The sequence below is a fragment of the Cardiocondyla obscurior genome, linkage group LG01 (assembly GCF_019399895.1).
Source record: "Cardiocondyla obscurior isolate alpha-2009 linkage group LG01, Cobs3.1, whole genome shotgun sequence".
NCBI lineage: Eukaryota > Metazoa > Arthropoda > Insecta > Hymenoptera > Formicidae > Cardiocondyla > Cardiocondyla obscurior.
This window is the reverse complement of record NC_091864.1, coordinates 2,549,227-2,575,115: the sequence shown is the minus strand read 5'-3', so window position 1 is coordinate 2,575,115 and position 25,889 is coordinate 2,549,227. Positions and strand designations below refer to the sequence as shown.

At 31.8% G+C, this 25,889-nt stretch overlaps 1 protein-coding gene across 8 annotated transcripts in view; it reads right to left on the bottom strand.

Annotated features, from left to right (window-relative positions):
* Window positions 1-25,889, bottom strand: part of LOC139105269 (longitudinals lacking protein, isoforms H/M/V) — a 175,982-nt gene that overhangs the window by 11,066 nt on the left and 139,027 nt on the right. The window contains exon 7 of one of the 8 annotated variants that reach the window (XM_070663635.1): window positions 1,483-1,820. The exons of 6 other annotated variants lie outside the window; for them this stretch is intronic. In XM_070663635.1, coding sequence (XP_070519736.1) covers window positions 1,618-1,820 — 203 coding nt within the window. In that variant the 3' untranslated portion in view covers window positions 1,483-1,617. Of the gene's footprint in view, window positions 1-1,482; window positions 1,821-13,718; window positions 20,499-25,889 lie in introns of those variants that run through there. One more of the 8 variants, XM_070662045.1, reaches the window with a different exon arrangement.

Sequence of the window (25,889 nt, the reverse complement as noted above, 5' to 3'; positions counted from 1 at the left end):
AAATTTATTTTAATAAATTGTCATTACAAATAACGAATTTAAATTGATCACTGTTAAAGTTTAAATCGCTAAAATGAGAATGTATAAAGAATTTAAAAAGAAAAAAAAGTCTGAGGATGAAAAGATTATTATTTAACCTCATGTATATCCGTGATTTGGATCGCATTGGTTTCAAAATAAATTTAGATTCTGTTTATGAACGAATTTCTCGCTCTCCCACTCTCTCGGTAATTATTCTGAACTTAATTCGTTTATTTCATAATGAGGTTTACAACTTCATAACAAATATAGTTATAAAATATGTTTTATTTGAAACTTTAGGAATCCACATATGCGTTTAAAGTAACAAATCACATACACGTTTGAAATAAAAAAATACTTCATCAATTTCATAAATCCAAATACTGATTTATGCCATAAGCCTAAATGTTAAATCTATACATTATTAATTTTACCGTAAAATTTATTGACATTGCTAAGTTTGCTGACCTTATTATTAAAAAATAGATTCGTTTAGAAACTGCTCTCTTTCTTAACAGCTAATCGTTATACGAATTCAAAGTTTGTTTGACACACTTCTTTCCTTGGCGTTTTCGTTGAAAAATATCGCACATTCATTTTTCGTTCGCAAAAGCTCGCGGCTAATTAAATCAAACTATATACAGATAAACAAGTAAAATCGTTAAACGACTGTATAACTATATTGCGAAACGTATCTCGCGTTACAATTTAATGCTGTGCATGCATTTCGCGTGCGACTGCCAGCGATGTTTGTGCTTGAACTTCCTACCGCAGATGGGACACTTGTAGGCCGGCTCTTTGCCGCATTCCACTCGTATATGGTTCTTTAGGGAGCCGCGCCATAGGTAACGCTTACCACATTGGAAGCAGACCCAAATCTTCTGCATGTAGACTGGAAAACAAGAAAAATCGTTCGTAGTATTTAATATCGAAGATCAAAGACTATCGATTGCGCTATCAAATGTTTCCCTCGCCCCTCGCGAAACACCGCGTTTATTTCGAACGATAATAACACCACCGTGTATTACTATTGTAATCGTGTCAATTATAATTTGATTTTTTTTTTTACTTTCTATTAATAAGCATATTAAGCTGAGAAAATAACACATATATCATGGATGATCGTTCTTTAATCGAATCTTTTTGCTAAAACTTTTGTTACTGCAACTTATACTTAATCCATCTAATCTAATGCATCGTCTAATTCCAAAATACTGAAGCACTACAAGAGAAAAAAAATAAAAAAGATTTTGATAAAATTTTATAATAGAGAGACGGGAGTGGGAAATAGTTAACGAAGTAAGTGATATATGTTTTCACTGAATTGCGATAAGATATACGTAGATAATTATCGAGTCTTTATTTTATAACACGTGATGAATAATACAGTTGATTTGCGATGGAAGTGCTTTTTCTTTTTTAAATGTATATTGTAGGATTTACAATTATTAGAAAAATAGCTTATATTAATTCTTGAAAAAATTCTTTATTAATAAGAATAATTTTGTTTGCAATGCGACAGAAATAATGTTTACAAATAAAAATATACAAAAGAGTAGCATCGTCGAAACAATAATTGAAATTGCAGTTTAATTTCTAACGTAATCGTAAAACATGTCCATTTGTCGTCAAATGCGACCGTAGCGTATGTCTGTACTTGAACTTTTTGCCGCAAGGTACGCAACTGTATTTGGGCTCTTGGCCGCACACTCGTAGATGGGTGTACATTGAAGACTTTCGGGTGTAAATCTTGCCGCAATTTCTGCATGGAAACACTATGGTCAATGAATTAGAACCATCTGAAAAACACATTAAAAATAATACGTGTATATATTTGAGAATGCATTTTATAACCGCTGTATTAATTTCTTTCATATTTTCCGCGATAAAAGAAAAAAAAACAACGCAATATATAAATTCGATAATATTAGAAATGGTCATCAATTTAATTCAAAATTTTAAGAAGTCATTATTTTAAGTTTAGTATGAGAAGGAAGTTCAAAAGTATTCAACATCATGTCCTTAAAGAATTAGAGACACTAATTAAAGAGTATTGTTAGTAAGTAAGAAAATAAAAAATTATTTTCTTCAAATAAATGTATAAAAGTACTACAACGACTTCAAAAATTTTCTTTTCGTTTAATTCACGCGCTTCGGCCCATTGATGTAATGACGAAAAGGAGAAAATAAGAAAAAGTGCAAATTTGATTTGATTTTCTTTTTTATTAAGAAACTTTCCATCAGTTCAAATAGCATCCGGGAATGATCACCTTTACTTTCAATATTGAAAATTTACAAAGTAATTGTTATGGCCCAAATCAACGCTATAATATTCTAAATAAAAACACAAAACAACGTGACAAAATATTTTTTATAATAGTATAAAAAAAGAAAAAAAAAAGAAAAAAAACTAAGGTAGCTAAGACATAATAATTACCCGAGTGAAAATTAATTCCAACCCTTATCTAATAATTAGCTAGCCAATTCGTGGTTCATCTCGCGACTGTCTAGCGAAACTGTCCAGAACTGAGCCAGAAACGTAACGTTCAAAGCGTCTGGATACTAAATAAATTTCCACTCGGGTAGATTATTAATTACTGTTGCAAAATGAATTTTGAAGGAAATTTTATATAAAAATTTTGTCACTCATATGAAGTTTGTGATCGTTCCCAAATTTTATACATAATAATCATCCATGACATCATCCAGGGTTTCTTTTTTTTTTTATCAGGGATTTAGTTTCGTTCGGGACTCATAATTAAACCGTAGTTTTATTTCGATCTGAGTTCCTATAATACTATGTTTAAAAAATTAATTATATATCACGTACTATTTTTTTTTTTTGTTAATATAAATAAATCAACTTTATTTATTATTGGTCATATTTGTGAATTGAATTGTGATGCTTCATAAGATGATGCTTATGTTTGAATCTTCTGCCACAGATGTTGCAAGCAAATCGTGGTTCGATACCGCACTCCATTCGTTTGTGTAGACTCAAAGATTCTCTCCATTTGTATATCTTTCCACATGTGTTGCATGGATAAGATAAACGGTACCTTACGTCTGAAACACATACATAATAATTTGAATTTATTTCTGTTGAACTAATTCCTGATTTCGATTTTGAAATGGATAGTTTGTGTGGTTTTCCGCGAAGAAATTCGTAAAAATAGGTATTCGTACGGCCTTATGTGCGTAATAATAATTTGTTAAAAATTTAAAATTATTTAGGCACTGTAACAAATTGCATATATTTATGTTTTATAAACCGAAACGTAGTTCACAACTCTTCTGCTGTGCATTAATATCTCGATAAGTAAAATTATCTTTTATTTTGTGGTAACGGATTTATAATCTAGATTCAAAGGAAATATGAATATTAACGTTAATTTAAAAAAAAATAAAATATTTAATTCGATAAAGTCTAATATTTTAAATAAAGATATTTTACTTACGGCGTATATATTTTCTGCCATCACATTGTTGTATTATTTACGTCAAATAAAAATAATAGATATATTTTATAAGATGCAACAGAAACTTCATATTTGCAAAACTTTGTAAAAATTATACAATATTTATACGTGCACTATTTCTAAAACAAATATAAGTAAAAATTATTAAACCAAATTATTATATTATGTATATTTTGTGCGTCAGTTTTTTTCTTTTTTTTTTTTTAATTTAAAACTATTGGGTGGGAGTAACGGATTAATACAGAGTTACTTCTTATTCTATTTTATTACGTTTTTCACATGTTTATTTCTTAATATTGATGTGCGTGAGCCATGTGAAGCACGAGCTGACGTCTAGGCTTAATCTTTACATTGCACACCGGACACGTATACTTATAATGGCACCCTTCGCGTTTGTGTCTCGTCAGAGAATGTCTCCATCGATATTCCTTTTTGCATGTCTCGCAGATGTATTTGCCGTAATATCGCATATGATATTGAGATTTGTAGACCTTTGTTATACCTACAAAAAAAATTACGACATTAGCATGTGCTCTTAGTTGTTCTTTCTTAATTTATGAACGTATTACAATTTCAATTCATTACATACTTATTTTTTAGTTTTTTCGTTTTTTTTTTTTAATTTAAAATTAAATATCACAACTTATTAGTTAGATTTTACTAGTACAAACTACTATAACTGAGTTCACTTAATTATTTTTAAAGATAGTCCTTTCGAAACGAAATGTATTCACAATTATATAATAAATTCACAATTTTTTAGTTAATTTTTGACGGAATATTGGAAATTTCGAAAGGAGTTTAGAAAATTATGAAACACCATAATCGAAAGCAACGTATGTATTTTTATTTTATATCTTAATGTATTTTCTACTTTTGCATTATCTTCCTTATATTCATATATGAACACGACGATGAACGTACTCATATACTATATTATATATACACACATATAGTATATATACAGTTTTTATTTCAATAATCAGTCTCTTTTGTTCTAATTTATCAAAGTATTTTCCTCAAAGAAATTATAAGATTTGTAAAATGATAAGCTGGCAATTATTTAAATTCACATAAATTTTTTACAGTAAAATGTAACGACAGTTGTTTTAAACAAACTTGATACATTTTTTTATCGAAATAATTATTAAACCCGTTATCTTTTTTTTATCAAGATAGACGTTAGTATCACAAAAAGTTATGTAAATACCATATTTCATTAAGTGGCAATAGATATAAAAATGCATAATATGAGAAAAGAAAAATCATTAATTAAATTTAATATTGAATTATATTCAATAATCTCTCACTTTCTAAATAAAAAATAACATTATGTATACATAACATGCATAAGATGCATAAATTATACTATACATTATTGTAGCATATACATTATTTTTATCAAATACGTATATTATTCTAATATTACGAAAAGCTTTTAAGTACAAACAATTAATAAAAATTATTCAATAATCAAAAATTTAAAGATTCAAATAATAATATCAAAATTATAATTATTAGTTATCAAACATTTAAAATCATTAACAAAGAAAAGAAAAAAAAAACAAATTAATAAAATATAAAATCACATGTCATAAATTTTTTTCAAGTATGTATACAATTCTTATATTTGTTACGTGGATTTTCTTAATTACTGATGACCGTTTCAAATATTTTTGCCGTTCGGGATAACTAAACGATGGACGTTGATCATGTGCTTCTTCAGCTGCCACTTATGTCTAATTTTCAAACCGCATATAGTACAAGTGTACTGCGGATCTTTACCACACTCTTCTCGTTTGTGCCTGATCAACGATTGCATCCACTTGTATTCTTTCCCGCATTTCGAGCAAAAATGTCTACCCAGTCTCTTGTAATAATCCGTCATGACATGTAGTGCTGGATCTGAAAAATAAAATGAACGACACGTTAATACATTCGAAGAACGACTGACGTAACTACGAATCCGAAAAAAAGAGTGTATAATTATCTTTCTGGTTTAGGTACACTTTCTAATTTGTATGCAACACATATATGCGCCATCAATTAGTAAATGAATCAAGCATCTTCTTTTCTTTTTTTTTTAATCACAAGTAATTAAATATTATTATTTTAGTTCTTCCCATTTTCCACATTATTATTGAAATTGCCGATTTTTTTTTCAGCTATAAAGATATTTATACACTTATTTCGTTCTTTGTAGACAAATGTATCTTACTTGACACTTTACTAATTACTTAAACAGATACAATTTGAGTACACTTTTATTTTCATAAGTATACAGCAAAAAGTATTTTAAAAAATTAAATTAAAATTACGTGACGGGAATAGTGACGTTGGTCGAAAAAAAAAAAAAAAGAAAAATGCAGATCAGAAAATGTATCAATGCTATATTTCCTTTTTACAATTGAATGCTGTAAATTTTTTTTTCTTAATCTAACGTTTAAAAAACTGCGGTTAATTTTAGATAATTTTACGTATTACCTTATGTGACGTACAATCATTGCCGCGTTTGTGTTTGTAATAGTCGTAAAATAATTATCGTGAGACAAACGTTTCACAGCTTACAAATGGTTAGAAACTATTTTATAGTATTGCTCGTATCGTACACTCGTTGGAGTTTATGCTACAATAATGTTTTGTATACACAGACTCATTGCAGTCTAACGTTATAATATTGCTTGTCTACTCTTTTCGACGTAACACACACTTAATTTTTACATTCCGCATTCATACCCTTATTATTAAATTACGTCTTATCAATTGATAATTGTATACGTTAAATACTTTTTCCCTGTAAAATTGGCGATGCTCCTTAATATCTCATATTTTGTTTTTACAATGCGGTCGCGACGCACACAGAATACTTACGCAAATAATTCTTCCTTATCGTAATACATATGCCTGTAGCGGCATTTTGTAGAAAATAAGTCATATACAGGTACGAAAAAGCGTGGCTGATAATCTCAAACAGTTACATTTAGGTTTTATATATGTCATCGTATGTATTTATGTACATATATCGGTGATAAAAAGCTACGATGCCTCGCGTTTTATTAGTTGAAAGTACCGAAGTAATGCCTGATAAAAAATTATTATTTAGAAATATTCTCTTCGAAGGCTATAAACTCGATACGCAAATCTCAAAAACATATACGATGTCATTTTTCTTTCTTTTTCTTTTTTATTTTATTTTATTCTTTTTTAAACGAGAAAAGACAATTATCTTACGTCGTACGTAGAAATTGCTTTCTTACATTTAATCTTATGAATAATACAGATTTGTACACTTGGATCGTATACTCGAACAATATCAGAGATATGGCGGGCGGTTCGTATCAATCAAGTCACAATAATCGTATATTTTTAAATATTAGGCTCGTAATATTTTTTCGATAACGGGTTTTATTTATAAGGGAATTGATTTCCTTTTATTTGTGAACGTTGTTCTCATGACGTAGCAGATAATCTTTGCGCCGGAATTTCCTACCGCAAACCGTGCAAATGTGTTTCGGCAACACGCCGCATCCTTCGCGTAGATGCCTCGTCAGGGAATCCGTCCACGTATAACGTTTGCCGCATTTGTAACATGTGAACGGTCGGTCGTAATTAACGCGGCAATGCTCTCTCTTGAATTCTGAAACATGCCACAAAAAAATCGAAATGTGAGATAAGTTTCGTTAACAACGTTTTTAATTAATTAATTAATTTTTTTTATATTTTTTACTTGACTCACATGACAATAAGTTTATTCCAATTTAGTCGAATCGATCAATTTGAATAGATTAAATAATTGGTGAAAATTGACTGACAAAAAAAATCATAAAATCTTAACTGCATCAAATCTTTGACTGTATTCCCGTTTTTCTAAGTAATATAATTTGCAATGTCAACGACATAATTGCGATTTAATAATAAATTTATATAGCACAACTAATAAGGATTTTTTATAATAATTTATACATACGTGAATCGTGAAAATTTTGATAATCAAAATTTCACAAACAATCGATTCGTTAAAATATATTAATACATGCTAGGGTAAATATTTATACGACGAAGTGAAATAATCGGAGTAATTAAACAGGGAAGATTTTCAATTGTGCACTAATACAACTAGAGTCTTCTAAGGTTTTTTTTGATACATTATGAAACTATCAATGAACATTTATTATTATTTTTTTTATTTTTATAAAAAGTTGGTAGATAAATGTCACCGCTAATTCTGAATTATCAACAATTAATGCGTTTCATATTTAAGCACCTCGAATGCACAAGCACATAATAAAGTATTCCTTGCTAAATTATCGAATTGTTTTTCACTTAGATTTAAATAAAACTTACGTCAATGAAATGAAAAATTGGCAAATTTCCATAAGTGATAGCATTATCTTCCTAAAGGATTATTTTTCACTCTGCAAAGAATTATAGGACTTAATTCAAAACAACTAAGTATTAATATATATGAAAATAGATTTGCTCATAAAGTTTTTCATACATTCATTAAAAATGAAAGTAACATCGAATAAATTACAGATACCCTAAATCAATAAGTACGTAAATTATTGTATGAGTATTATACTCAATTGGTTTTTACTGTCTTTATATTTTTAATCATCATTATCTTTCTCCAATCAGTCTGACTAAATGGCTAGCTCTCTCATTTCACTTTAAAAAAAAAATTGTTAACGCAATCGACATATTAATTATCATAATTAATTAATTTTGTGCCAATTCCCTAGTGTTACGTCGATAAATTTTAACAAGAACGTGATACGTTGTGTAATTTACAAATTCGAAATGCAATATATGAAAAAAAATTCATTATTATACGGCAGATATGTTAAATCAATGAAGAATCATTCGTTTAATATTTTATACGGTTTATTATGCGATATACACTGGACACGGTATAGTAGAAAAAATTTCTGATCACAATGAATTTTTTATAAAAAATGTTTTGCAATAGAAGAGGATGTTAATTGTCATGGCATTAAATTAATGAGTACAACTAATTATTCGTAAGGCAATGTTTATGCTTTTATTTCTTCCTTATCTTTTGTACAAAAATAACAATACTATGTATATATAGTGTATATAAGCAACATGAATCGTTCGTTACAATTAAAAATTACGCCATTGTTTCAACATTGATAACATTTAATTCAAAATAGCACGATTACGATTGGGCAAAAAAACAGTGTAACGACAAGAAAGTTGAACATTTACACACTCGTGTACTCTATATCGATTATTATTAAAGCGGTTGCATATTGATTGGAGGTAAAAAGAGTTTTATGAGCTGAACATTCACACAGATAAATTGAATAGGAGAATGTTACACAGAAAGTTATTATTATCATTATTATTATCACTATTACTATTAGTACTATTGTAAGCTGTGTACATCACACTCTTCGAGTATGAGATTTCAAGCCTTTCTGATACTGACGTCGAATGTTTAACACTACGGTATAAATCTATAAGTAATTCCAGAATAAATGAATAAAATGTGAAAGAACAAAGGTATTTATTTCTATCTAAACTTTTATCTAAATGTCTAAGAAGACACGCGCGCGCGATAAAATAAACACTTAATATTACATTGAAGCGGCAGATTAAAAAACAGATAAATCTTTTACTTTCTTTCAAAGAATCAATGTTACACACACAACAATTAACATTTCTCGGTTACTTCACGTAAGGCTGCTCTCGAACATTTTAAACGTTCATAAACGGTTTAATAATTCGATACATCTTTGCACGAGCATATGTGCCAAGTACATTTTTTTTCTGATTCAATACTCGATAACTAAGTAATTTAATTATAACTTACATTATGTTTAACAATTAAAAAAAAAATTTCCTACACTCTTTTGTTCATATAAATAACAAATCTTCTATGAAAACTTCAACGATTTTAATTTTTCTACGTATTAAAATTTGCTTTCCAAATTATTCGAATATTTTATCTAGTATAATAATTCAACAATTTAACAAAAAAACAAAAAAAAAAACGTTAGTTATAATAGCCTAATATTTTATTTAATTGTCTAGACCTAAAACATCACAACCGAAACAACTTAAAATTTAATATATAAAAATAAAAGGTTTAAGGATCAATTCGTTTTAATTATTGAAATAGTCTGGATCCTGCAATTGCGCAGGATCGATTGGAACGACACAATCGCAATAAGACATTGGTTGTAATTGCAAGCCTCTCTCTTTCTCTCTTTTCTTATGCACGTTTCTTTCGTGCCGCTTAGTGTTGCCTCTTTGCGTAGATGAATAATTACAATAACTGCAAGGATTATACGCCTTGTTAATGCATTCGCTTTTAATGTGACGGCGTAAGGAGGAATAGTTAGCGTAACTTTTTTTGCACACTTTACAGTCATATCCTGAATCCTTCGGATTCCGTAGCCGTTTCGGCTGTTTTAACAGTTCTCTACCTGAAAACAAAATTTAAACTTTGATTAACGCACGCGATACACATACATTCAGTAGATATCAACTACTCGGGATCTTCAAGATGTATTTATTTATGTAGATGAGCTTAGGTCGTTGACTGCGTTAAGCAGAAAAAGCTGCTATCACCGTTGTGGAAATCGTGAATTTGGTCGGCGTATGCTCTTAACTTCGACCGAGTCGAAGAGCACGCGTCAGTAAGATTCATTATTTCTGCAGCAGTTGCAGGGCGGTTTTTTTTACCGAACGCAGCCGTTTATCTTCAATTGATCGTAGTTAAACAGGTTGGTATTAACGTCAATCCTTATACTCGGAAAAAAAATCGATTTATATACTTGATGAGCTAAAAATTGCTAACTCGACGAGGTTTAATAAAAACCTAAATATATCAAAAAAAAATTTGTGCATAAATTCGTGCGGTTTGACGTAAGCAATTACCTTATATAAAGTTATCTTATTAATAATATATAACAAAAAATACATTTTAGGCATAACACTTTAGTTTTATATATTTTATTTGAATTATTATGCATGGATTCGTATCTGTAGATGATTTCACACGTTTCTTTTTTTTTTTTTTTTTAACATAAGTAATCTTCCAAATCTTCGTAGTCGTACCTTCAGGCGAGAAATGCTTTCATTTACAATTTATTTTATTTACATTCGTGATAGGTATAAAACTTTCGGTGATTTAACAGTCAATATTCAATATATATATTTACAATCGATCAAAATAAAATACACAGATTCGATATATTGTAATTACTATAAAATATGGCTAGTAATAATTAAAACAATTATACTCTCAGACTCTCGTAAATCAATATTTTTAAAATAGTGATACGTCTAGTTTTGATGATATTCTACAACAAAGTTACTAAAATTCTAGTGCGCCATTAAACAACAAGATACATCTTCCAGACGATTATATTCCCTTAGATGATTTACTCTGCGAATTGAATGCGTGGTGAAAATAATTCTATGTCGTTAAGCCGCAACAATTTATTTATCGTCGCATAACACGTCATCGGTGTTACTCGTTGGCAAGCTCATATTAGACAAAAGCGATAGCATCGTGCGTTTATAAACGTTCTCAACGGTGCGAGAGGTGCGTTTCTTTGGCACGACACTGGATTGAAAGTTCTTAGAACAGGTGCGCACGTGACGTTTAAAATTGCACTTTTGTTTAAAACCCTTGTGGCAGAAATCACAAAAGTTTTGCGGTAGCTTGAAGCACTCAATGTCCAAGTGACGCAACAGACTGCTCTTGTTCTGGTAAATCCTGTTGCATTGAGGACAACAGAACGGCGGCGTGACGGTGATTCTACCTAAAATTTATAAAATCGAATCGAATGAGATTACTAGATTCAACTTGGATGAAATGAAACGGAAATACAAAGCGTGCGTAATCTTTAAAAGCACAAATATATTTCTCTGAACCTGAAGCTCGCGGTAGAATTACTGTAGATGTGTATTAATATATAAAAAAAAATTACTTGATGTTTTTATATTTTGTTTTGTACTATTGTAATGTTAATTCTAATGCATTACACGCGCATCGCGATATGATTGAAAGATGTGTTAATGAAACAGTGATCGATTTAAGGTTAGTAATCTTCCAGATGTTATTGCATATAGTCAATAATCTTGCTGATCTTCAGGTGGTAGAGGAAATAAATAGAACAACTTCACGACTGAAATGATCAATAAATATATTTATCAAGCTTTTATTTGCGAGATCTCATCGTTGAATTTAAGTTTTTGAGCCACCAAGAAAGTCGAGCTTCGAGCACTGTAATTAATATTTCAAGTTTTCAAGTCTTTTTATAATTATGAAGATAATTAAGAATTTATTTTAATAAATACAAGGAGCGTTTTATTATTAATTTTTTTCTTTTTTTTTTTGCGCTTAAAACGAAGAAATATGTGGAGTCTTATTTTCGACATAAATTTTTTGTTTCATCTTCATTGTTGTGTACTGTTCTTCGGATGAGATTATTTTCAGAAAATGTTTTTTATCAATAGATATCTAACAATTTTCTGCTCCTTCGCGATCGATTATTTCATTCTTCGAACTTACTTAAACAATGTTTAACAGTAATAGCATCTGAATCGTGGTGGTTTACCACATTTTTGGACATGTTGGTTCAGAGGGCTCCTCCAAATGTAATTCCTATTACAAAGATGGTAGACAAAAGATGATATCAGTCACTGTATATGATTAGAAACGCTAAAGACATTAATAAAATATATCATAAAAATTATGAGGCTGATTCTGAAAATGAGAGAAACTTTGTTGTACAAGTCACATCGTGTTTCAATTAAAAAAAATCTAAAACAGCGATATTATTATATTGTCAAAATTAACATGCATTCTTACAATCACAAGTTTCTTAATTATGTGCTATTTAAAAAGGATTTTATTTGTATTGTAAAGTCTAGGATAAACTATTTATTGCATTACAAATTTTAATTCTAAAAATTATATATATATTATTAGCCATGTATGATTCATCGTAGTATGAGTTATCAAAAAAAATATTAATTTTTAATTTTCATAAAAGGAGAGTTCAACTTTGATCGCATTGTCGTAATCGTTGCGTACTTTAAAGAAATTAGATAGTTCTGTTGGTGTGAATTTATTCCTGTGCCAGGCTAATTTTCCATTGACATGCGTCACCTGAAAAAGAAGTAATTGTCTAGTTAGAATGGTTAGGTCGGAGTTACCAATGCTTATCTTTTCTACTTACGGAATGCTGACGGGCGGCACGGCCAAATGAAACATTTGCGTAATAAACAAAAATAGAAATAAAAATGTTAATTAACGAATGTCATTAGTCAGAACTATTTTCCATGGCCATGAACTTCTTTCACATGGCGTAGCCATGTACGCAATTTTGGCGATTTAAACGAACAGTATCTGCAATAATATTCCGATCCGCATTCATGCCGTAGGTGATAATAGAAGGAAAATTGATTCTTGAAGCGACGTCCGCAATTACACTGCGTACGACCTGAAAATATAAAATATAAGAAACATGTCAGTATAAAAAAAATAACCAGTTATAAATCAGTTAATACGACGAACAAATATCTCCTTACACGATGTTTGATGTAAGATCATTCGTTTTATTAATTATTATTAAATCTTCGGTATAAAAACTTGATTGTGTTTCGATTAAGACTTGGCCTTATATAACTTTATTACAATTTGGACAAAGCATATTTTAATAAAAAATTTTGGAAAAGAAAAATTAATTAATTATGTGAAATGGGCCATCCTGTTTGCCTAAATAAATATACGCGGTTTAAAAAATTTATCGGATTTTCGATGAAAGTTTTGCGACAAGAAGTTTAATATAAAAAAATATAAATTTTGATTCTGTGTCACTATCTGTAACTTTCTTACCTATAAAAGAAATTGTAAAATTGAATTTATTTCACATGTACACTTGTACATTAATTATTATCGTACAATTCGTAAGAAACGTAATTTTACAAAAATAATATAATTAACGCTAACAACGAAAAATTAATTAACGAGAGATAAAATCATTATTTTATATATATAAAATTTGGACTTGCGTGTAAATATAAAGTAAAATCAATTTGACTAATTCGCAAATTATACATGTGCGTCGAATTAAATATTATAAGAATTATAAAAAAAAAAAAAAAAATAGGGAAACATAAATTTGCGAATAAAATTAACTTTAGCATGCTTTGTGTGGACGAAATCTATCTCGCTGAGTAATTAAATTTATTTCTTTATTATTTGTCGAGTATTCTCGCTAACACAACGATTATTAATGATACACTCACAATTGGTGATAATTATATATGCTTCAAATTGCTCACAAAAGATAAATTCAAAAGAATACGTACAATGTGTTTAAATAAGTTTAAATACGTACAAAGCAAAAATCGGCAACATTTTGCGAGCTGCGTTTAGTATTACAAACAATCGTATAAGTTATAACATAAAATACATACATATCATATATGAAAAACATAGACAGATATTTAGAAAAGAAAACATAAATTCGAGTGATATTAGTATAAGTCGCGTAATCAGCCTATGCTCTAATAGGACCAATTAAATCGCAAATACATCTCGAAGTTATATTACGTTAATGAACAATATTACGCAATTTTTCTTGGCCGTTTATTTAATAATGTCATTACGCCATATTTTTTTTATTTATTTTTTTTTAACGCGAATTCTGCGTAACACCATTTGCATCATAGATTCGCGAAGAAGAAAAACGGAAGAGACGAAACATTATTACGTGTATTATATCTAATGAGAAGGCACGTCATGCGTGCAATCTCAAAACGGAATACCTGCGGGGAAAATAATAGGTAATAAACAGATTTACGACCATTTTGCAACGCAATGTTCAAGTTTCCTCTGTTCGCCAAAGTTCCGCGATTTCGAAATTATATGTCCGTGGCATTAGGTATAATTCGCGTTATATTTTTTGTCCTGTATTCATATATTATGTAACCGGAAAAAGCTCCTAACAAACGAAAGGAGCCAAAACGCTTATATACTAATTATTATCATCACCTTAACAACTAGAGGTATCTCTTTGGTTTCGCCCGCGTGTCCAAAATCATACACGTACATTTATATGTATGTTATGCATATTTACATATAGTTACGCATGTGTTCTACGTGTATTCATATACATGTATATATATATAATATATGTATATAGAATCTTTGCTTTTTCATCTCTGTGTATATATATATATATATATAGTTCTTTATTTTTTTTTTATATCTATATATAAGATGACTTCAAAATAATTTTATAGGCATCTCGTGTACAGCCATTTTTCATTGGCTTGCACGATGACTCGAGTATTGCATATAATAGCTGGCCTCATGTACATTGGCACAAAAATCGCAAGATAAACGCGAATGCGTGCGAATTAATTATAATTTTTTTTTTCTCGATTACATCTCGCAAAGCGATAGAAATTGCCACCGATCTTGTAAATTAAATTCGCCACGCAATTATATCATCGTAGCTAGGTTTGAGTATTAAAAATAGGTATTTTTAAAGATTTGTTTTTTTTTTTTTTAATGTTGTCACATAACAATTTACTTAATTAATTTTAATATAATTTATGCAACGATAAAATGTTTAAATTATCAAGAAGTAATAAGTTAACATAAGTAGTCAACGGTTAGAAATTAAGTGGAATGTTTCTAATCGATATGCGAGAAGATCAAGACAGTTACAACATAGATTGATAAAACAGTCGCACGCATATTTCGCATCTTTCACGGGTAAATAACAAATGTATACCTCTCACTTCGCACTTTCCTCTCCACTTCTTTTCTATTTTCAGTCTTTCTGTCACTGTATGTCCTGTTTTGCTCTCGCATATTTAATCGTAAAGTCGCGCGAAAACCAAGCTTTTCATCCTCTCTCGTGCTGTATTTCGGCTCTACTCTGCTTCGATAACATGGAAAACTTGGAAGACACATTCCGTTCGCTTTCACGTTTCGTATGGGGTCGATGTTACGCTGTATTAATCACCGTATATGGTATAACATTTATCGCATTTTGCACGTATACGTATATGAAAAGTTACAACTGGTAAATGCCACCGCTTATCCCCGTATTTATTCTCGAAAGTTTTTCTGCCACGTGACACGTAGAAAACATTTTATTATTTGATTGACAAAAAAAAAAAAAATTATTAAATTATTACATCCTCTGTCCACTCGAAAAAAAAAAAAATTAAAATATATCGATGCCTTAACATTGTTTAACAACTTTCACAATACGCATAAAATTTTGTCTGTTAAGTTATACAATTAGCCGCAGACAAAAGCCGTTGCTATATTTTTCTTTCGCATTAATTAAAACATGTGTATTAAAAATTTTCAATTTTGTCGCTGTACTTTATAACAAAATTAATTATCCTTTACGTTTACATTGTATAAAGGCAGACTCGTAAATTTTTTCCACAAAAATAGAAAATTTGGTTACGTCTGTATTAACGAGGAAGTTTTCGTGGGACAGCAAAGAAAGCGTTCCTGAACTTTAAAAAGTCAAGTGTCTGTATAATAATTTCCTTTGTTCTGCACGTGAAAAATGTTTCCCGTTTTGATTTTTATTGCTGAAATAGACATTATCGAATAACATGCTGTTTATACTTATAAATTATTCGTGCCAAATATTAATATTCGCTCTTTTTTCTTCCGAAAACGGAACATTGAAAATACGCAGGAATCGGCTGATCCCCGTAGCGCAACAAGAAACTAGACAACGCGACACACAAGTGTCGCATTTTTACAACAGCGTTTTTTTGATCACATTTTTAGGCACATAGAGTCGATTTGGACGACACACGAGAATCCCCTTATTAGTAATTCGTTTTTCATAAGAAAGATGAAGAAAGGAAAAATACAGGACGATACGAGTTAGTGGAAACGTAAGATCGCCCGGACGTGTAAGATTCTTTCGAAATTTTCAAAGTCAACGAGGAAGAGCACGTGGAAGCTGAGAGGTTCGCAGTCGCGCTTTTTTTTATTTTTTTTTCTTTTTTCCTTCACGAGTAGTTCCGATCGTTATTTTGCGTGAAATGTAGATATAATATTTCCTCATTCAGAATTTTTCATTGCGCTGTATCGCGATAGATGAATCCAAACAATTAAGGTATCTCGTAGAGATATCCATACTTTTTATGGAAATACCGATCGGACGATCGTGAAACGAGTCGAATGAGTTTAATTAGAAGATAATTGATAGATCAATGCGAATAGGTACAGATCGATCGTCAATATGACGTCTATATTGAGATTATTCGAGACTTCTTCAAGATATAGGAAAGAGCTTAGCTCGAGATTATGAAGCTTCTTCTAGCACAAAGAGAAAGGTAGATAGGTGAAGATGAATATTGAAAGAGAGAGAGAAAGAGACAGAGAAAGAGAGGAGGAAGTAACATTCAAAGATCTTGATCTGTAGAATAAATACGAGATTTTTTTTTAAATATTTTTAAAGTTATTTAGTGCTCACTTTGTTCTTGATCGGGACAAGACTTAACTATGATAAAAATAATTTTTTTTTTGTCGATCTGTTGGTCCTTGATCCTATGTCTTCTGGAATTCGTTGGATCTCGAAGGAAGCTCATATGTTAGGCTCAGGCGTGAATTATTTTATCAAAATTCTCGCGTTTCACGACTATAATTTCCGAAACGATATATGCGCTGCCTCGTTGTATTGGTATTTACATCAATTTTGATCGACATATGATACTCACTATTATAATTATCAAAATTATCATTAACTGATATGAATTGCCCATAAGAATGGAATAGAGACTGCGTCATACGATTTTAACGAAAAAAAGGGACGTGAATATTCGTTTATATAAACATTTTCGCATTTATCGAACTTTTTTTTTATACCTTTCGGACAATATTATTTCGCGTTATATAGCAATTATTTTTCTAATCTAATTTAAATAATTTTTATTGTACGAGATGTGAATGAGGAAACGTTAAGCAATTTTCATTAAATAAATTTTAAACGAAAATGATTTTATTTTAACTATTTATGATCTATTATTTATGATATCTTAAATCTTCTCTTGAAATAAATTAAAGTTTAAGTAGTTTTTTTTTGTCCCGACCAAGAAAGACGTTTTTCTGTTAATTGTAGAGTAAACAGTTTATAATTTATGCCATAATATATTATCGCAAATTATCGATATTATGTCGTAATATGTATGTATATGATATATATATATATATATAATACATACGGTATATGTTCTTTTTTGATTTAAATATATTCTCTATTTCGAATGTAATAATGTGGAGTAGGTTTTGTATATATTTGCGACCAGCTTAGGCCAATTTTTTTCATTTTTTTAGTATTTTTTTTTTTTAAGACTAGACGGTTCTAATTCAGATAGAAAGACGCGAACAAACACGACTAATAAACTTCCTACGTATTAAATATAGCTTTCGATATTAATTTTGTTTTTACGTTATAAAACGTCGAATCGCTAACGATTATATTTTTGTGCTATGGGAAACAAATTTTTTTTTTAGCATATCTATTAGTTCGAAATCTACACACAATTCTACAACAGACGAAGATCATTTAATCTTGTCTTGGGCGGTGACGGTGAATGTAACTTTTGACAATTAATTTTAGAAATTTTTGAATACTTCAATATTAACGAAAATTTAGATTACGTTTATCCATTGCAGATGTGGATTAAAATTTTTGTTTTATTTTATATTATAATTTCCACTTATTCATTACTGCAATCGTAAATACTGTAATTATTGCAAGTATTTCCGAGCATCGATATTTCATATTAAAATTTAATAATTAATAAATAAATATAATAATATACTTGTAGCACTGTCAATAGTTATGTTTCAATCGAATCGGGAGCAAAAAATTTATTCACTCATATGTGTCTACACGACACATGCGTACCGAGATCTTTTTATACCGTTCATTGATCGTCGCCCGAAAGACAATTAGAAAAGACTGCTTTAATTAGACTAGATTAACAATCCTTAAGCTAGGCTGAACTAGGCAGCTAGGATCGGTAATCTACGTGTATCGGGGGGGTGTTTCGTTGCTAAGAATTTCGCCCTGCTTGACTGACGATTAAGATGGAAGCACCTTACGGTCAGATCTTATTAGCGACTCTCGTAATCACTTATAATTAGTATAAAAATAACTGGGCAATTTAGCCATCTGGAGAAGACTCGAAGATGTCCCAAAAAAGTGTGTCTTATTAATTAATTTTTTTTTTGTTTATTAAAAAGTCGTTTTTAATTATTGTGTCTTCAAAAGTGATTTAAAAATATAGAAGCGTCAAATTTTTTAATAACTAAAGAAAACGTGTATTTGACGTTTCGATGACAGATAATTCATATTTTTAATTTTGAAAGTAATTATTAAAAGATGCAACAGAGCGTGATTTCTTTACACTTTTTTTGGCACACTTTCGTGAGTCTGCAATATTCAACAATGTTCTTATTTGACTTTTTATCCATCTATATATTGTTAAAATGGGAATCAACAAGTACTAACGTTGCGCCACAATGGCGAATCACTAATATTTTTTTTTCTTTTTTTTTCTTTTTTCTTTTAACATTTACTTTATCATTTTCTTAAAACGGTCACGTTTCCTTTCGTTCTATAATATCGTACAGATGGCAATTAAGTCTTGCCATAATCTTATTCTGAAAAATAAACATTGAACAAGGGACTTTTAAAATCTTAATATTTAGCGGTTGAAATACATATTGTCTTATGTAATGCACATCGCAAACATTCCAGTGCCCAGACAAAAATGCATCCTTGGTATAGACTTCTCAAATATTCCTCTTATTTTAAATTACTTGCCGTCTGACAAATAATAACTATGCAGAATAAAATCACCATTAAGGTGAGCAATAAAATAAAATCTAATAAGCTATGTGAAAAATAAAGAGAGCATATATCAAGATACTTAATTAAACTAATTTTTTTGGCACTCATTCTTTGGTAGATTTACGAATAATATCGGGCTTAAAAACAATAGAAATAATTAATAACAAGAATTGTACTACACACAGTTTTTTTTACATAAATAATAAAAATAAATAAATAAAAAAATCTAAAAGAAATATCTTCAATTTCTTGCGAGTATTTTCTTTTTCTTTTTTTTCACGTTGATCAAATGTAATTAAATTAGTTTTAAATTACTTTCAAAAAATAGATAAAAAAAAATTGATATTTTTGAATCCATTAAGAATTCAATGTTCACCAAACGTAAAGGTATATCCTTCAGATATTCGCGCGAGAAGTTCATCGTTCTCCGTGCCTGTCTTTACATAATTACTTCTCGTAATTATCTCGCAAATATCCGAACGATAGTTGTTTGATATAAGTTTGACGATAAATTTGACACTCGGATTTTGGCATTTAGCGGCTCAGCCTTCCCGATCGCGAATTGCGACCGCGATCGATTTTCGGACCCTATCAAAAATACCCATCTCGTTTTACGTCGCGACCTCGCAAGCTCTGACGAGTCACTCCCTGCCGTGTTGATGACGCGTTTCCCGTTGACTGACGACGATGCCGGATAGCGCCGGCTGTAGGTCGATGTGCCGGTGATTGATGTGCGCTTTAAGATTGCGCTCGTATTTCGAACTGAAGGCGCAGTGCGGGCAGCTGAAGGACGGCGCCTTGCCGCACTCGTACAGCAAGTGCCGCTTCAGGATGTACGCGTTCTTGTAGCTCTTACCGCATCTCGAGCAGTTGTGCCGGCGGTCGTGGTGCACCAGGCCGCCGCTGCTGCTGATGCTGATGCTCGGGTGATTATTGTTACGACTGGTCGCGTGCCGCGATGGACAATGCAGCCGGGGACGGCGCTGCGGCGTCAAGGGTGCCGGCACATCGCTCGCAGCTGCCGACGACGACGTCGTCGTCGCGGAGTTGGCGCTCCTCGAAACGCGTCGCGAGCCGTCGCCGGTCCAACCGAGGCCGGCGAAAAATCCTGTAAAAGACGCAAGCAGACGTGTCGATGGCACGATTAATATTCCGATCTATTAATTGTGTCCCCCCCATTCAGCCTGGGGGGGCCACGCGTGGTTACTGTACTCTTTACAACGGCGCGGGCCATGCCAACAAAACAAAATAGACATTCAAAATTTCAAGCTTAGCAACAACGAGCATGTGGCGTCGGGGATAGGGACGTAGGGCTAGGTAAAACGATTCTCGACGATGGGAATAATTAGCTACTCATCGAGGGGCTTTCTCGCGTTTGCTCGGCTGAGAAAGCCTCTCGTTCAAACGTGTGTCAAGTGTGAATCGACATGTCACGATCTTTTGTGAATTATCGCCGAAACGTACCCTGAAATTAAATTAATTTTCAATGAGAATAATAACACATTTTAACTGTCTTCACATCGGAAATAAGTGAGAAAGGATTTAAAAAATAGCTAATCCTGGGGGTTTTTTTTTTCCCTTAACGTTACATGATTAAAAATTTTTTTTTTTTTTTCGAGATGAAAAATTATAATCTTGTTATCCATGCTGGTTTATCGCATTATGCTGAAGAAATTCTAGGTCGATGACATTCGTAGGAATAGCTCACGTGCAATCCCCTTCGTTATCACGCTTACTTTCTGTAACTCATAATAAAATATTGATTGGTTTAAGTAAAATATAATGAAAATCAGAAAACCAACGTTAGGAATAGGGAGTAGAAGGTTTGTCGATTAATTTTCTAACTTTTTATTATTAACAAGTACATTTGTGTCGAAGTGTTCTATGATGCTTCTTGGTCTTCACCGAGCTCACGTCACCGCAGCTTCATCAATCTTTTTCTCTGTAGATTTGCGCCATCGATTGCAGCACCTGCAAAAAATTAAACAAGTCAGTATGCGGAAACAGTAATTAAACCATTTCCAAATGTACTCGGTATTTGTTCGTAAGGAAGACTCCAAATTATCTTTCACTATTCTCATAGATATACTCTCTTGATGTTCGTCATTATTTTCGTAATTTCACTTTGAAGTAAAATATAGAGATTGGAAGAAACCGACTAGAGATACCGTTTATAAATTACTTAAAAAGATTAGGATAAAATTACAAATTGTCACAGTCTTTATAATATATAATTTTAATATAAATAACGAGTCTTGTTTTTTTTTTTTTTTTATTTTAAGAAATTCTAAGCTCATAAACACTCTAATAGATTTTTTTAATTAGATAAATTTTTTTTTTCCGTTTTAATAACAAGTTATTAATAATAAACGTGACGTTCGCGTATGATTAGTACCTATCATCAATTATAAAAGCACTACTTGCACAGTTATTTTTAATCTTAATTGATATAAAGTTTCCGCAAAAAGAATTGCCCATCGCGGCTCGTCGCTATTCCTCAAATCATTCTTTCGTCAATCTGTAATAAAAACAAGTTTCATGAAGGTAGAAAACGCGGGTGGGATATTGCCTTTCTAGACTTTATTTTGCTCTAAATTGAATACAAGGCGCTCTACAAATTGACAAAAAAAAAAAAATAAAGAGGGAAACAGGCGTTTTGGAATGTTCGAAAGGTCCAAAAAAGATATGATATGTGTATACAGAAAGTTAAAAAAAAAAAAAGAAAAATAATAATAAACGTAAAAGGAAGTGCTAATAGAAAGAACAGGTATTCGAACGTTCGGCCCGTCGCGATCAACGCGGGATTAATCTCGTGAGTCTGTTCTCGCGATACAGATTTCTTTCGATTTCTATACAATTCAATGCAAACGAGAAAAGTGTGAGCTCCAACGCGAGTTCGAGACCGACCCAGCGTTCCCTGTGAGTTCCTTAAGTAAGCGACTCTTCTTATAAACGAACGCCAATAAACGGCGACGCGACGATCAAGTTCGCACTCCGCTAAATCACGTTATCTTACCGCAAAAGGGTGATCTTCGTATATGTATTTACAGATGTTTCATATATCTTGCATTGTATATCGTGGATGCACGCGATGTGCACGCAATACGTGTGTAAATGTCTCGGTATGTCGCTGTGAGTTTGTCGCAAGAGAACAAGCAAAAATGTATCTAGAAAGTTTATCGTTATCGTAGCGTAGTCGTTAATAATTGTTGCTCTCTAAATAATATTAATATAAAATGAAGGCAAAAGGAAAAAAAAAAAAAGTAATAATTGATAAATCATTCGTTCGTTGGCAAATACATGGCGACAAAGAAGATTACGATTACAAGTAGTATGTATTTTTTTTTTTTTTTTTTTTTTTTTTGCGTTTTGAGGCGCTGAGCGGAAGTTGTAAAATGCGTTTTTACTTTTACGTGCTCCTCTTTCATTCGCTCTGTTTCACTCACGCTCGCTCTTCTTCATTCGCTCTACCTTTCTCTCACTCACTACCTTTTCGCTCTCACATTCTATCTATTTCTGTACAGTCGAGTACTGTGCTTGTACTAAAGAGTATCGTACTTAAATTCGAGTGCCGAACGTCCATCGAGGGTCCCCTTAAAAAGTAAAAACGTTTGCGGTATCTGCGGATGATTCTCGTACGTAGTATGTATATAAAATAAATCGATATAGGTATGTATAGCGTGAGTATTGAAACGACTGCTTTCAATCGGAGCGATAATGAGACGAAGCTTCGGACGTAGGATCGAAGTGACGTTCCGCACTCGGTTTTCAAATCGCGCGCTCGTGACGCGATTTAGTCTTCGCTATTATTATTACAGATAATTGTACTGTTAATTCAAGACGAACGAAAAAGAAAAAAAAAAAAAAGGTGTCGAAATGCAAAGGAATCGTAGGAAATAAATACGGAATTGCAACACGTAAATTAAAATGTGTTAAGAATCACGCACACATATCGCGGTTGTCGCAGAAGTCGGGGAAGAAAAATGTTCACGCGGGGTTTGGGGGAGGGTGCATGGTTGATCGTGTAAAATGGACCGAACGAAGTACGTCCTAGTGAATATATTGGCAGTATAAAGGCGAGTGATCGAGATTAAATTTCGCTTCCTTCAGCATAAATAAATAATTTCTAAAAAAATATCACTGGTCTCGAGATGTACGCGGATCGTCGCCGTAAATTTCTGCCCGATAGAGCTACTCGTCGTAAAAATTTTCATCTTTTACTTTACCTTTTACAAAAAGCATTGTTTTCAGCGTGAAATCTTAGGCCTTTCTACTGTTTTATATTAAAAAAAAATTAAAAAAAAAAATTAAGCAGAAAAAAACAGGTTCAATAATTATGTTTGTTTAAGGAAAAATGTGATCTCTTTTCATCTAATGATGTACCTTATCTTTTTGAAATTTATCGCCGAGTAGAGTAGCTTTGTCGCACAGACATTTAACACACAAATTGGCGACACCCGGCTGAATAATACCGTAAAAATTCGTTCACAGCTGGATGCGCCCAGCGCCTCTTTTGTTTCGTTTGTTCTACAATAGCCTAAAATCTAAGTCGTACTTTTGAAGGCACTTAACACAAGGCTCTCTCGGTTCAAAACCTACTTGTCTCGACTTTCGCGTCTCTTCCTCGTACGTGCTATTCGCTTCTGCTTTGCAATTTCCTACAGCTATTCGCTTATTTTCCCGCGATTGCTTCTCCCTTTTCTTTTATCGCGTTCTCGCTTAAAGGGATACTGCCACAGGTGATTGAACTACAGTCACAATTACTTCTCACGTCATTCACTTTCCATCATTGTGCACTCTTGCATGTTTCCCTCTCATTCATACGACACACACACACGCACTCTCTTTCTTCCTTTCTCTCTCTATCTTTCTCTTTTCTTACATAGATGTAACACACCATCGGATTGATTAACGATCTAATTGCAGCATGTTATTCTCTTCTTAACAATAGTATGTTTGTTATAGCGAATTGGTTGCCTTGCGAAAACGATGTCGCCAATAATAGCCGAAAAAGTTTATTAAAATATCATGTAACGATTTTATTTAACATTCGTGCTCCCCGCGAAGACCGGATAGATCTTTTTGTTTTCTTTTTTTTTTTTTTTTTAATTGTGTCTCTAACACACCAATTAGTTGATCCAAAGACAATATGGACGTGCATATTTCTACGACATATTAATGCGCTCAATTAATGACGAAAGTGATTCCCAAAATCGTTTACAGTCCATCTTGCCGCGCCAACATTGATTCAACAATTTCGACTAGATTGAGTAAAATCGCAGCAGCGAGTTGCACACCTGACAGACTTCCACCCGGTCTTCGAAATCGCGATTTCGAGCGTCCTTCTGCGCGCGGGATATTCCACCAGCGGCTGACAATATAGATATAATTAATAAATTGCAAAAAAAAAAAAAAAACATAATAAAAACGAAAGCTCCTTTTTTTCTTTTTTTTTTTTTTTTTTTCAACGAAAGAGACCTACCAATATCGTCGTCTCGAAAATAGCAAACGTATCATTGCAGACTCACTCTCGAGCATTGCGCGCCCACGCAAATTTTTAGACATATCTATCAATTTTCTTAAATAAAATTTTTTTTTACGCCTACGTAACGCCTTAAAATCTAAACGCCGAACCCGATCGCCGAAGAACGCCGATTCTCGATCGCAAGGCCACGAAATTCGCTTGTTCAACTTTTCCGCCGATAATTTTGCACGCCATTCGAGCCATGTAGTTCCCAAATCGATGCAAATTCAACGTCACCGTTATTCACCTAACACAACAGCAAGGCTGTTTAGCAATTATATTGTTTGCACTAACGGTATAAAATTCGTGTTTCCTATTCGTTAAACGTTGTACTTGAAAGCTTAGCTTTAATCGTTGGATAAATCAATGAATCATTTTTCATCGTCTGGAAACTAACTGGCTCACTTTACATTCTTTCCTCTGCCAACGCAAAAGCTCTTAATAAATACATCTGCATTTTTCCGATATATATATTATGTATATATATATGTATATATATATATATATATCTATCATATATAGACTTTTAGAATAGAATAGAATTATCGTGTTCGCTATTTCTTCTTTTGCTTTCTTTTCTTTTTTTTTTATATCTCTTTCTATATCTCTCTCATTTATCCAGTGTCATTCATTCTCGCCCTCAAATTGAAGTAACAACCCTCCCGAAAATACGGCTAAAGGTATAATGAAGCTGATCGTTTTTATCGAAATAATCAAAACGTATTGTTCTTATTAACCCCCAGATCGACAAACCGATTGAAAGATTTCTTCCACCTCTCGCAATCTTTCCAATACTTTCCGGTAATAATATCGAACGGGGTCAAATTTTATAATACAATTTCGTGATATAAACCAGCATCTGTTCGCGTATTTTGAGAAACGTGAATGCGTGACGCTTATAAATTTTCTCTTTCCCGCACGCAAATAGAATAATATACTTCTCTATCTCTTTCTTTTTCAAAAAAATAAAGCACT